The following is a 14530-nucleotide window of genomic DNA, read 5'->3' as shown; positions in this document are numbered from 1 at the left end:
GCTAATGCATGGAAAGTAATAGAAGTGAGTAGGCATGATGACTGATCGAAGTGGGAATAGTTTGGGAGGTAGGATTCCTTCGTGTATTAGGTTAACCGGTTACACATATTTTGAGATTTACCCCTGAAAAGCGTTTCCAGCTCCTATCCTCCCTCATGGATGCAGCATGAGAAAGGGAGGTTCCAAAAGGGAGGACAAGGTACAATTAACCCACAATAAGAATGTATTGGTTTGTTAAGTTCTTCCAAAAAAAACCCACTCCATTAACATCTATTATGGTAAAACTCAAATGACCTCATCAAGAATAATGTTTAGCATATGTACACATTTAAGCAAAATATTTTATAGGTTCGTACTTGTGTTCAAGACATAACTTGGTGACTTCTCTGCTGTGAGCTCCCCCTTCAAGATGCCTTTGTGGTATTTCTCTTCCAGATGGGGGCCCCCATTTGCTAAGACATCACCGGATACTATTTCATCTGTTTGAAATCCTCCATTTGTTAAAGCATTGGCCGGAATAGGTTTTTCTTCATCATACGCACATTCTGACGAATCATCTGTGGTTCTCTTGCAGTATCGTTTGTAAAGTTGGTAAACTGAGTAAAATACACAAAATGTTTAGACTTTAAGTCCATGTGCTTCATGTTATTTTGCATTTATATAGTACATTTAACATATTCTGTGACTTCATAGGCATTAGTAGACAAGAATGGACACCACGACATTGGAGGAGGTACGTGCTCAACAAATAGGGTTTTAAAGAGCATCCTAATAGAAAGGGGAAAGGCAGTGGGATTTGGGTTGGGTGTGCCAAAGCATAGTGCAGAAATGCCTGAAGGCACGAGCAGGTGATGTGAAGGAAATGTGGGATGGGCAAGAGACAAGACCCATAAGAATTTAAAAAAAAAGTAAGGGAGGGGCCATGCCAGTGAACTGGAAGCCCATCGGTCAGCAAAAGGGCCAGACGCTTCCTCATGCAGGAAATTAATCTGGAATACAGCTTTGGGGTAGGGTGATCAGGCAGTACCCAAGAAGGCCTAACTCTGTTGTCAGTATCCAATGGGCTCTGAATCAGATGTCCACCTCAAACATGGATCCTAACATTAAAGGAGACAGGGTGGCACAGTGGTTAGCACTGCAGCCTCATGGCACCAGGGACTCTAGTTCCCACTGTCCAAAGATGTGCAGGTTAGGTGGATTGGCCGTGCTAAAATGCCCCTTAGTGTCCAAATATGTGCAGATTAGGTGGGGTTACGGGGATGGGGTGGGGGAGTGGGCCTAGGTAGGGTGCTCTTTCCGGCGGGGAGGGGTGGGGCGCGGATTGGTCTCTTTCTGCGTGGATTCTGCAATAGAATTCCTGCTGCTTCTAACTCCTATTTGATTGGTGATTTTAATACTTGGATGAATATAATATCTGAATCACTATACAAGGGCAAATGTGGGGTCCACCGTAATTTTCAGACAGAATTAGGGTCTGGAGAACCCCAAAAATACTGTCAGTAACTTGTTAGGGCTGATAAGCCACAAATGGATTTCTCGTTTTTTTGCTTTTTAAGAGAACATATTTTTTAACATAGAATTAACTTTGAATTATTTATTTAAATGTTTCCCACTCTTTATTGCTGCTATATAATTTAGTCTATTTACCAATCAGTCTTTACTTTCCCCTGCTCTCCCCCCATACCTATGAGGTATTTTAAGCTTTAAGATTTTTGCTTTGGATTTGAGTGTGTCACTCAAACTTAGTATGGAATTCAAGATCTTTTCTGATGAGATTACTAATTACTCATGACTTAATCGCTTGTCTTAAGCAATTAAGGATTGGTCTTGCCGTGTCATTCACATCCCATGAATGAATAAAACATTTATTGCAGGAAAGCATTCTGCAAACTCGCCTTCCAGACTGCGTTTATCAATTTGATTCGTCAAGTCCATATGAAGATTAAAATCTCCCATGATTATCATATTATATTGCCTTTGTTTCAAGCCCCAATTAGTTCTTGCTTCATGCTCCATCCAGTGGTATAACCGCTCTTAGAGGTCCTACAACCCAGCAGCATTCCCTAGCACTTTGTTATTTCCAATCTTACATCCAGGTTCAACTTCCTGATTTTAAGATTATTTTTCACTACTATTTAACTAGTAAATAGGGGGAGGCCTCGGTGGAAGTTAATACAGTTTCAAAAACAAGTCACAGGACAGAGCTAAGAAACAGCAATCCTACTTCAGGTACGGCAGGTAATGGCTTAACTATCAGAAATATATTGATTAAACCAGAAAAGAGAAATAATAAACAGGTAAATAAAGCATCAGTGCTGAGGAACAGGTGAGAATGTATGGCCCACATAAGAGTTCTATATTATGCATCAAGCGTAAGGAATAAATCAGCTACAGGCACAAATTCAAATTGGAGATTATGATCTCGTATCCATTACTGAGACATGGCTGCGGGTTGTTCAGGACTGGGAACATAACCAGGTTTTTAAGTTCACAGGAAGGATAGGGGAAATTGGGGGGTGTGGGGAGAAAGTGGAATAGCCTTACTGATTCGAAACAAAAACATTCATTGGTGAATGGATATAATGAGGTGAAAGCATCCAGCGGAGACCTTGTGGGTGGAACTGAGGAACAGTAAAGGATCAAAAATTGTAATAAGTGTGTATAGACCCACTGTTAACAGCTTGGAAGTGCAGAAAATAGGCAAGTGTGTCACAACTACAAAGTAATATGTATCTAATTTTTTTCCAATTAATGGGGAAATTTAGACTGGCCAATCCACCTACCCTGCACATCTTTGTGTTGTGGGGGTGAGACCCACACAGTCACGGGGAGGTTGTGTAAACTCCACGTGGACAGTGAGCCGGGGCCGAGATCGAACCCGAGTTCTCAGTGCTGTGAGGCAGCAGTGCTAACCACTGTGCCGCCGGCGGCAAAATAGTATTAATGGGGGATTGTAACTTTAGCGTAGATTAGGAGAGGCAGTCAAGCAGCTGTCAGAAAGGTAGTGAATCTCTGGAGTGTGTCAGGGATAGTTTCATTCATCAATATATCCTGGATGCAACAAGGGACAAACAAAATTGGATTTAGTAATGAGCCAGATTTAGTAATGAGTCGAATTTGATTAGTGACATAATTGTATGTGAACGTTTATCAAATAGTGATTACAGCATGATCAAGTGCAATGTAATATGAGACGGAGACTGTCCATAGTAAACTGGCAAAATGTGTGATTGGGTAAAACAACTGAAGAACAGTGGAAAATGTTTAAGGAAACATTTAATGCAATACAGAACCTGTTTTCATCTCTGAGGGGAGAAACACCCATGGACAACAAAAGAGATAATGGTCAGCATAAAACTAATTTAAAAAACGGTTTACAAAAATGCAAAGAATATCTCAGATCCTATCGAATTGGAAAGATACAAAGACCAGCAAAGGGCCAAAAAGCTGCTTTTATAAGAGCTATGGAAAGAGATTATGAAAGGAAACTTGGAAGGAACATCAAAATCAATAAGAGGTTTTATAGTTACAAAAAGGGAAAGCGTGTGGTCAAGATCAATGTTGGCCCGCTAAAGACTGAAAATGGGGATAGCGTCAGTGACTATGGGAATATGGCAGACATGTTGAATAATTACTTTGCCTCAGTATTTACAGCAGAAAAGGAGGATAACTTGCAGGAAGTCCCGAGGACATTGAAATTAAAATAAATAAATAAATAACTGGCGGAATTCTCCGCTCCCCACGTGGCGTGGGAGAATCGTGGGAGGGCCTCCCGACATTTTACATGCCCCCTTGGCGCCCCCAGCGATTCTCTCCACCCACCCACCCCCCCACCCCCCGGCTCGGATAAACCGCCGCTCGCCGTTTTTCACGGCGAACGGCGATTCTCCGAGCCCGATGGGCCGAGCGGCCAGCCCTTCACGCCCGTTTCAACACGCCAGCAACCACACCTGGTCGCTGCATTCGTGAAATGGGCGCCAGATGCCCGTTCGGGGCATCTAGGGGCCCGATTGGCACGGGAGCACCACGACTGTGCTCGGGAGGGGACAGGCCCGCGATCGATGCCCACCGATCGTCGGGCCAGCGTCCAAAACGGACGCACTCTTTCTCCTCCGCCGCCCGGTAAGGTCAAGCCACCACGTCTTGCCGGGCGGCTGAGGAGAAAGATGGACACCACGCATGTGCGGTTCACGCCGTCTGCGCGATGAAGTCATCCGCGCATGCGCGGGTTGGAGCCGGCAACCTGCGCATGCGTGGATGACCTCACAAATGCGCTGTTTTGCGCGTCATTTCCGGCGTGACAAGGTCGCGGGAAAGACGGAGGCCCGCTCCTAGCCCCACCGGGAGGGGAGAATAGGGGCCTCCGAGGCCGTCGTGAAACTCGGCCGAGTTCACGACGGCCCTCCCGATTTTGCCCGCGAGCGGAGAATTCCGCCCAAACTTTATTGTCACAAGTAGGTTTACATTAACATTGCAGTGAAGTTACTGTGAAAAGACCTGACAGTGGATCAGGGACAAAGATGAAATAAAATGAACGTATGCAAAATATTGATAATGAGGAAATTAATGGAAGAGAATGACAAATCTCCAGGACCTGAAGGTTTCCATCTGAAGGTGTTAAAGGAAGTAGGGGAGCACATTGTAGCTGCCTTAACTAGGGTGGGATTTAACTAATTGGGAACAAGTACCATAGCCAGCACATTTAACCACGTTTCCCGGTGCTCGCAGTACTGAGAAACCACCATAAAATGGCACTCATGTTAGATAAGGGGCCTCAGCAAAGAATGCACTGCCAATGCCGCACATAGCCCAATTTTGTGCACTGAGGAGCTCCACCCGCTGGTACTCAGTGTAGCAAGAGATCAGGATGCCATTTTTAAATGTCCCAATCTCTGGAAACCAGAAGTGACCCCAAATCTACCAAACCCCAATGCACGCTGGGAGGGTCCCCCCCCCCCCCCCCCACCAAAACCCATGCAGGGCAACCCTGGTCAGATCACCACTGCAAGAAATTCCAGCTTGGCACCTTTTGATGCCCTTTCCAGCTGGCAGAGCCAGGATATCAGCCTGCCCAAAGTGCCTGCACCTCCGATCCCCTGGGAGAACCCCACGAGTGCCGTTCCATCTGGTCCCTGGTTGTGTGGACATACACCTCAGCTATGCTGTAAATCTACACATTGAAGTAAGTTAATATTTGTGAAAACTTTAGATCTTCCGAGACGTTGTGAGCCGGGTAGATCCTGGGAGCGGAGTCTCCCAGTTTCTTTCGGCCATGCTGCGCCGTGGCGAGCTGCTTTTTGCGCGCAGTGTGGCCATAAAATCGCACCCTGTATCTTTCAGATTTCCCTAGAATGGGGAGTCATGTCTGGATTGGAAAATTGCTCATATCACTCCACATTTTAAGAAAAATGAAAGACGGAAACCTGGGAATTACAGGCCAGTTAGCCCAACAACTGTGGTGGGGAAATTGTAATCTAAGATAGGGGGCTGGATTCTCCGCTATCGGGTGTTCAGTTTTTCCGGCAGCCCGAAGGTTTCCCGACTGCGTGGGGTTGCCCCGCAATGGGAAACCCCATTGACAGGCCGGAGGAAAGGAGCATCCTGCCGGTGGGGTGAAACAGAAAGGTGGCGCGATGGGCAGAGAATCCCGCCCATTGTAACTGGGCACCTCACAGATTTTCAGTTAATCAGGGAGAACCAGTATGGATTCATGTCAAGTAGGTTAAGCTCATTGAATTTATAGAAGAGGTGACTAAGGTAGTGGACAGGGGAATATATGTAGATGTTGTTTATGTGGACTTCCAGAAGGCATTTGATAAAGTTCCACATAAGAGACTGTTGACAAAGATAGCCCATTGAATTGGGGGCAAATTGGTTGAGTGGCAGGAGACAGGAAGTAGGGATAATGGGTAGGTACTCAAATTTGCAGGATGAGGGATCTTGCCGTAGAAAATCAAGGAGTAGATTCACTGTAGGTGCAAATTAAGAATAGTAAGGGCCAGAAAACCCTGGTGTGTGTGTAGTTTATAGGCCCATTAACAGTTGTTAAACTCTTGGACAGAGCATTAAACAAGATATTCTGGGAGCTTGGAGCAAAGGTAATGTGAGGAGTAAAGGTAATGAAACTAGTTGTGAGGGACATTAATATTTATATAGGCCAAACCAGTTGTGGGGGGCATGAATATATAGGCCAAACCAATCATATCTGGGAAATGGGTTTGTAGGATGCTTTCATGACAGCTTCCTGGTGCAATATGTTTTGGAACCAGCTAGGGATAAAACTGTTTTAGAATTAGTGTTTGGATTAATGAGCAATGCCACAGTAAAAGATTACTGGGAAATAGTGATCACAATATGATGGCTATGATTTTTTCAAAACTTCCTAGATTCTGGAATAGTTCAAGCAGACTAGAAATTAGTAAATGTAATACAGTTATTCAAGAAAGGGAAAGTGCTGGGATATATTATTAAGTACGTTTTAACAATGTACTTTAGAAAAACAGTATTATTGGAACAAGTCAGCAATGATTTTGCAACGAAAGAGAAACTGCTGGAAAATCTCAGCAGGTCTGGCAGCATCTGTAGGGAGAGAAAATAGCTATCGTTTCGAGTCCAGATGACCCTTTGTCAAAGTACTATGCACAAAATGAATTTTGCAAATGTGAAATCCTGCTTGTATTCATTTTTTTGAGGATGTGACTAGGAGGGGAGATGAAGGGGAACCAGTAGATGTGGTACACTTGATTTTCCAGAGGATATTTGAAAAGGTGCATACAAAAGATTAAAACACAAGATAAGGGTTTATAGTTTTGGGGTGTGATATAGCATGGGCAGACAATTGGTTAACAGATAAGAAACAGTTACTAGGGATAAATGGGGCATTTGCAAGTTGGCAGACTATGACTAGTGGAGTGCTGCTTAGCTGTTTACTACCTATATTAATAATGAAGAGATCAGACCGGAGCAGGCACGAGAATCAATAAACTGGCTGCTGCCCAGACAAAATCTACCCAGTAACAGGCATTTCATTGCTATGCAAAAATGAGACACTATAAAAATTGTTGCAGTACTGGCCACACAGCAAGAACTTGCTGCATCTTAAGTTTCTCCAGCAAAGAGAATGCTCAAAGAAGAAATTTAAGGGAAGAAACTAAACAAATTCAGCTAAGAAAATTCACAATGTAGAACAAAATGAGAGTAACAACAATGTAGACACAGAACAAAATTCTGATGAGGAATTGAAGTTGGATGTACTTTCAGCTTAAGGTGAATCACATCAGTTCTGGGTAGATCCAAAACTGAATGGACAACCTGTAAAATGGAGTTGGATATGGGCTGCCGTCTCTTTAATTCCCAAGAACATCGATGAACAAAAATTGGATCACATACCATTAAAACTAGCAGATGTAATCCTTAGGACTTATACCAAGTAAATAGTACCTTTTAAGAAAATGCATCATAGTCAAAGTAAAGTTAAGTGGACAAATTGCGGAGCTACCACTCCATATTGTTTGAGGAAGTTTTCCAGCTCTCTTTGGCCGATCTTGGCTGGGAAAGATGAACTTGAACTGGAGTACTGTAAACAGCTTAGATAATTCAAAAATGAATTTACAGACCATTGAGGAAAATACAGTATTTGAGGACACATGGGGTCCATGAAAGGAGCACAAGTGTCATTAAAGATCAAACAGCCAGCCGAAGAGTCTCATTGCTAGAGCAGTACCATATACTATAGTTATTTGTTGTGTTGGACCTTAGAAGTGAAGGGGGAGGGATGTTATATATGTGGGTTGTTGTGTTGTCTTGTTGCATGGTCACTAAGATTTTAGTCACCTGATGTCCCATGACATCATCGGCTACTTTGCGGGCTTGAGTCAGTCTAGACTAAGCTTTTGTACAGTTAACAACCATCAAATAAACCTCTGATCATTGCATTCAACCCATGTGCTTCAGCATTTCCATTCTTTTATCCTGCAAGTAAAATTCACACCATCCGTCTCTTCCTGTTGCACTCTCAGTTCTTAGTACCCTTCCCGCTACTCTGCACTATTGCCTTGTCCTTTCTTTTCAACTTTATACATTTCTGTGGAATTCCACTCCCTCCCCCCTCTATTTAGTTTAAAGCCCCTCTGCAGACCTTGTACCAGTGTATGGTTCAAGTGAAGACTATCCCAATGGTACAACTCCCTTTTTACCCCATTACTGACATCACTGACCCACAAATCAAAACCCATTTCTCCTACACCAACCTTTGAGCCATTCATTCAGCTTTCTGATTTTATTTCTCCATTCCAATTTGCTCATAGGTCAGGTAATAATCTTGAGGTTATTACCTTTGTGATTTTGCCAATAAGGTTGGTCAAGCAAGGTTTCCCTTTTGAGATGCATGTTTGACTATTCATTATTATACATTTATTTTCTAGTTGTTCCATTCTCTAGTAGGGATCCCATTAATCTTCCTACCACGTATGTTACTCTGTCTGGTCCATAATTCCCTGGGCATGTTCCACCCCCCCTTTTTAAAATATAGGAATTATATTAGTTATCCGCCAGTGCTCAGGCATTAAGGGCGAAATTCTCCACCCCCCACGACGGGTGGGAGAACCCCCCCCCCCGCCGAAGTCCCGACCCGAATCGCTGCCGCCGTTTTTTTACGGCCGGCAGCGATTCTCAGCTGTTAGATGGGCCGAAGTCCCAGCCCTTTACGCCGTTTTTACGAACGGCAAACACACCTGGTCTTGCCGTTCGTAAAAACGGCGTGACTAACTCGCTATTAATAACCATGGCACCGATTGGCACGGCCGTACCACGGCCGTGCCAAGGGTGCCATGGGCCCGCGATCGGTGGGCACCGATCGCGGGCAGCGGGCCCGATGCCCGCGCACTACTTGTCCTTCCGCCGCCCCGCAGTATCCATTCGCGGGGCGGCTGAGGGGCAACCCGGCCCGCGCATGCGCGGGTTTCGCGCAAAAACGCGATGACGTCACCCGCGCATGCGCGGGTTGGAGTCTTCCAAACTGCGCATGCGCGGCTGACGTCATATGACGCGTCAGCCGGCGCTAACTCCGGCAAGCGGGCTTAACGATTTTCGTTAAGCCCGTCTTGCCGGAGCCTACGGCGTCGGGCTGCTAGCCCCGACCGGGGACCAGAATCGGTTCCCGGTCGGGAAGGGGCGCGCTGCCGTAAAACCCGCCCGGGTTTTACGCCAGCTTTACGATTTCTCCCGTTTTGGGAGAATCGCGCCCTAAATCTTTTGCGAATAAATTATGTGTAGAATGCCTATGCTATCTCTTCACTGGGTTCTTTTAAAATGGTGGAGGTTATCTATCAGGACCAGGGATTTTATGCTTGAGTTTGTTTAGTTTATTCAACACATTCCCCTTTTTATTTACAATGCACTTATGTCATTACTCACCTCATTCAACGTCTACCTGTCCTATCTCATTGGTAAGTACTGAAGCAGAATAATTATTTAATATTTCTGCCATCTTACTATCGTTACCTGGGTTGTTATCCTGCCTATTGATTACCGATCCTATTCCACCCATCTTTTTAAATTGATGCGCTTGTAAAATACTTTACTATTTTATTTTATTTTCCTTGATCCTTTAATTTCATAGTCCCTCTTTGCCTTCCTGACTGTTTTTTGACTTCTCTCCTAATCTTTTCACACCCTCCCTTTATCATACACTTCTCTGCTGTCTGTGCATTAAATGTATGCCTCTTTCCTAAGCCTCAGTTTTCCCCTTTCTTTTTGTCCCACTGATGTTTAATTCATTATTTCCTATTTTTCCTGCACCATTTCAAGTGTTTCCCATTTTATTCTACATCACTGTTTGCCCATATTGTTTCCCATTTTCTTTTTCAAAGTGTTACTCTCAGCCCCACAAAATTAGCTTTTCTCCACTCTCCTAATCTGTTTTTCATCATATTAATAAAAGCAAATTACTGCGGATGCTGGAATCTGAAACGAAAGGGAAAATGCTGGAAAATCTCAGCAAGTCTGGCAGCATCTGTAGCGAGAGAAAAGAGCGAATGTTTCGAGTCCGATTACTCCAGCTTTGACAAAGAGTTATTAGACTCGAAACGTTAGCTCTTTTCTCTCCCTACAGATGCTGCCAGACTTGCTGAGATTTTCCAGCATTTTCCCTTTCGTTTCATCATATTAATATTCTTCTAATAAGCTTTATTATTGTCACAATTATGCTTACGTTAACACTGCAATGAAGTTATTGTGAAAATCCCCTAGTCGCCACACTCGGCTGCTTTTTCGGGTATACAGAGGGAGAATTCAGAATGTTCAATTCACCTAACAAGCATGTCTTTTGGGACCTGGGAGGAAACCGGAGCACTGAGAGGAAACCCACACAGACACGGGGAGAACTTGCAGATTCCACACAGACAGTGACCCAAGCAGAAATCAAACCTGGGACCCTGGTGCTGTGAAGCAACAGTGCTAGCCACTGTGCTACCGTGCCACCCATCTCTATCACCATCTTAAAGCGTATTATGTAATGGTCATTATTGCTTAGACATTCCCCTAATATTACTTTTATTTGCTCTAGTTCATACCCATACTGATCCAAAAACAAATTATCCCTTTGGGGTGTTTACATATTAGGTTAGAAAGGAGTCATATGGACGGCATGGTGGCACAGTGGTTAGCATCACTGCCTCACTGCGCCATGGACCCCAGTTCGATCCTGGCCCTGGGTCACTGTCTGTGTGGAGTTTACACATTCTCCCCGTGTCTGCTTGGATCTCACCCCCACAACCAAAAGATGTGCAGGATAGATGGATTGGCTACACTAAATTGCCCCTTAATTGGAAAAAAAGGAGAAAGGAGTCATATATACATTGTATAAATTTCATTCCCTTATCTACTTTACTTACCTCCGCTGCCCAAATAGTATCAAAATAGTTGAAATTCCCCCTTGATGATTATACTGTGTTTGGACTGTTTAAGGGCAGAAGGTTTTTTTTTAGTCAGGGCATCAAATTACCTAACAAGCACGACTTTCGGGACTTGTGGGAGGAAACCGGAGCACCCAGAGGAAACCCACGCAGACACTGGGAGAACGTGCAGACCCCGCACAGGCAGTGACCTAAGCCGGGAATTGAACCTAAGACCCTGGAGCTGTGAAGTAATATTGCTAAGCATTGTGATACCGTGCCACCCATGATGGAGCCTTCACATTTCTAGCTGAATCGTCTGATCCTATCAGGACTTCGGAGTGTCCCCCTGCATATCTTGGGTCATATGAAGATCGAGGCCATTATTTCAGTTTAATGATCTTTCGGGTCAGAGGACAGAACTGCTGAAAGGTCATTGACGTGAAATGTTATATATGAACGGGCAGCACAGTAGCATAGTGGTTAGCACAATTGCTTCACAGCTCCATGGTCCCAGGTTAGATACCCGGCTTGGGTCACTGTCTGTGCGGAGTCTGCGCGTTCTCCCCGTGTGTGCGTGGGTTTCCTCCGGGTGCTCCGGTTTCCTCCCACAGTCCAAAGATGTGCAGGTTAGGTGGATTGGCCATGCTAAATTACCCTTTGTGTCCAAAATTGCCCTTAGTGTTGGGTGGGGTTACTGGGTTATGGGGCTCGGGTGGACGTGTGGGCTTGTGTAGGGTGCTCTTTCAGGGAGCCGGTGTGGACTCAATGGGCCGAATGGCCTCTTTCTGCATTGTAAATTCTATAATTTGTTTCTTTTTCCACAGGTACTTCCTGACCTGCAGAGTATTTCCAGCATTTTCTGTTTAGTTCCTGTAATCAAGCTCCTTTTTCATAGAAGGCCACACCGTCTCCCAAATTCCATTCTCTATCTGCAAAGAGTAATATGTATTCCTGTATATTTACCCAGCTTGTGTCACTGTTGAACCTCATCCTTGGTTACATTCATGATATTGGAGATTTCCTGCCCAAGGTTTCCTGATTTTATTTCGAAGGTTCTTTATGTTTTATGTAGCGAGTTTTGAGGGATGTATCTTCCCAGTACGTAGCCTGTCTTTATCTGATCAATATTTTTCCATTTCATCATATGCTTATAATCCATACACATTCCGTAATATTAATGTCTGTGCCTTGAACAGTTATCGACCAGTTCCTGCTCCACTCTGTAATTCCTTCACTTCTTTTGTCCTAATTCTGAATCATAGAATTATAGAATCCCTACAGTGCAGAAGGAGGCCATTCGGTTCATCGAGTCTGCACCAGCCCTCTGAAAGAGCCCCCGATCTAGGCCCAAAGCTCACACTATCCCCGTAACCCCACCAAGGGTAATTTAGAATGGCCAATCCACCTAACCTGCATATCTTTGGACTGTGGGAGGAAACCCACACAGACACGGGGAGAACGTGCAGACTGCACACAGCCAGTCACCGAGGTCAGAATCGAACCTGGATCCCTGGTGCTGTGAGGCAGCAATGCTAACCACTGTGCCACCATGCCGCCCCGGTTTGTCATTCCATCATGCTTTATTAATTTAAATCCCCTTCTCATAAATTAATTACCCTCTGTGCAAGGGCACTGGTACCAGCTCAATGCTGGGACAACCTGTCTTTGGTCTACAACTTTGGCTTGCCCAGTGTTTGTCAAAATCTGTATTATTCTTCCGGTGGCGGCTATGAGGGAGTAAGTTGCGCATTTGGTGGCTCCTGCTCTGGCCGGACTTTTGGACCTTTCCCCCCGACCTTTTTGCGTTTTTGAGCGCTGGCTTTGACGGCGAAGTCAATCTGGCACTGGTTCCACACATTGGTGTATGGAACAAAGAACACCAAGGGATCGAAAAGGGAGAAATAGGAAGACAAGCAAGGGCTGGGTGGAGGCTGTGGCAGAAGGCAATATGGTTGATGTTCGGACCCCTGCTGTGACGGCCCAACCATCAACGGAGGAGTTGATGCAGGCCATTCAAGAGGGTTTCGCTAGGCAGAAACAGGACTGTCTTGATCCGATAAAGGAATTGATCGATCGGATGGAGCGCAGGTTGGACGCCCAGGATCTGGAGAAAGCGCTGGCGGACAAGGAGGAGCACCAAACGGTGGTGGAGCTGGAGGTGAAGATGCTAAAGGAGCAGCAAAAACGGCTGCTGGAGAAGGTAGAAGAGCTGGAGAATAGAGCTCGCCGGCAGAACTTAAGAATTGTCAGCCTCCCGGAGGGGGCTGAGGGGGCTGATGCTGGTGCGTTTGTGGCGAGTATGTTTCAGGAGCTTCTGGGAGAGGGAGCCTTTCGCAGACTGTTGGAGGTGGACAGGGCGTACAGAGCGCTGGCGAGGAAGCCGTTGTTGGGGACCCCCCCCCCCCCCCCCCCCCCAAGGGCGATAGCGGTCCAGTTCCACAGGTTTCTGGACCAGGAGTGTGTTTTCCAGTGGGCCAAGCATACACGGAGCTGCAAATGGGACACAGCATTTTGCATGTTTACCAGGAACTGAGCGTGGAGGTGGCCAGAAGGAGGGCAGGCTTTATCAAGTTAAGGCAATCCTGTTCAAGAAGCGGGAGAAATTTGGACTGTTATACCCGGCGCGTCTTTGGGTTACGCACAAGGACAAGCACCATTATTTTGAGTCACCTGAAGACGCGATGGACTTTGCTAAGAGGAAAGGACTGGTGCTGAACTTAGAACTTGTAGTTTTAAGTTGCAACTTTTCGAGTGATATTTATATGTTTCTATTGTCGTTTCTCTTCTGTATTTGAGTTTGATTGAAGAAGGGGGAAGTAAAAGTTATTCGGTTTCTGTGGGTTTTCGGTGTGTTGGTGGGGGTGGGTGGTGGGGCTTTTTACTTTGTATTACTTTGATTTACACTATTGTGGAAGCTTTCTGTGTGGGCTTCTTTTTGGGTTGTCTCTTATGTTAATTGGGCGATTGTTTGGGGTCGGTTTGATGAGGGAAGTGATTTTGATGGGCGGGGAGGAGGGGAGTGAGGGAACAATAGGTGGGAAACTTCTTGACGCCGGAGGTGTGGGCCACCAGGCTAGCTGGGTGAGCTAGTCTACGGAAGCACAGTGGGGGGGGGGGGGTGTATATGATTAATCTATGGCAGGGGTTAGGTTACAAAGTGTTGCTGCTGGGGGGAGGGGGAGTTACTTGGCTGACGAGGAAGCGACCTAGGCTTCGGGACAGAGAGGAGGTCGGTGGTGGGGGCTGCCAGGAGGCGGGCCGATGGAGGCGTGGCGCATGGGCTGGTGGCGGGCCCAGGAAAGGGGATGCTTGATTGGCGGAGGGGGGTGCACGGTGCCCCCCAACTAGTCTGATCACCTGGAATGTTAGAGGGTTGAACGGGCCAGTCAAGAGGGCACGTGTGTTCGCACATCTGAGGGCTCTGAAGGCGGACTTGGTGATGTTGCAGGAGACACACCTGAAAGTGGCGGATCAAGTCAGGTTAAAGAAGGGTTGGGTCGGTCAGGTCTTTCATTCGGGGCTGGACATCAAGACTAGAGGGGATGGCGATTTTGATCACCAAGCAGGTGCAATTTCAGGTGGGCAGTATAGTCTTGGACGGGGGAGGTATTATGTCATGGTTAGCGGTAAGCTGG

The 14530-nt window shown here is 45.8% G+C and overlaps 1 protein-coding gene across 1 annotated transcript in view; it reads right to left on the bottom strand.

Annotated features, from left to right (window-relative positions):
- Positions 1-342: 342 nt before the first annotated feature.
- Positions 343-14530, bottom strand: part of slc10a2 (solute carrier family 10 member 2) — a 51354-nt gene continuing 37166 nt past the window's right edge. Inside the window, exon 6 of the mRNA XM_038817948.1 lies at positions 343-596. Within this exon, the coding sequence (XP_038673876.1) occupies positions 343-596 (254 nt within the window). The remainder of the gene's footprint in view (positions 597-14530) is intronic.

The sequence above is a fragment of the Scyliorhinus canicula genome, chromosome 14, assembly GCF_902713615.1.
Source record: "Scyliorhinus canicula chromosome 14, sScyCan1.1, whole genome shotgun sequence".
NCBI lineage: Eukaryota > Metazoa > Chordata > Chondrichthyes > Carcharhiniformes > Scyliorhinidae > Scyliorhinus > Scyliorhinus canicula.
This window is presented reverse-complemented; position numbering and strand designations above follow the sequence as displayed.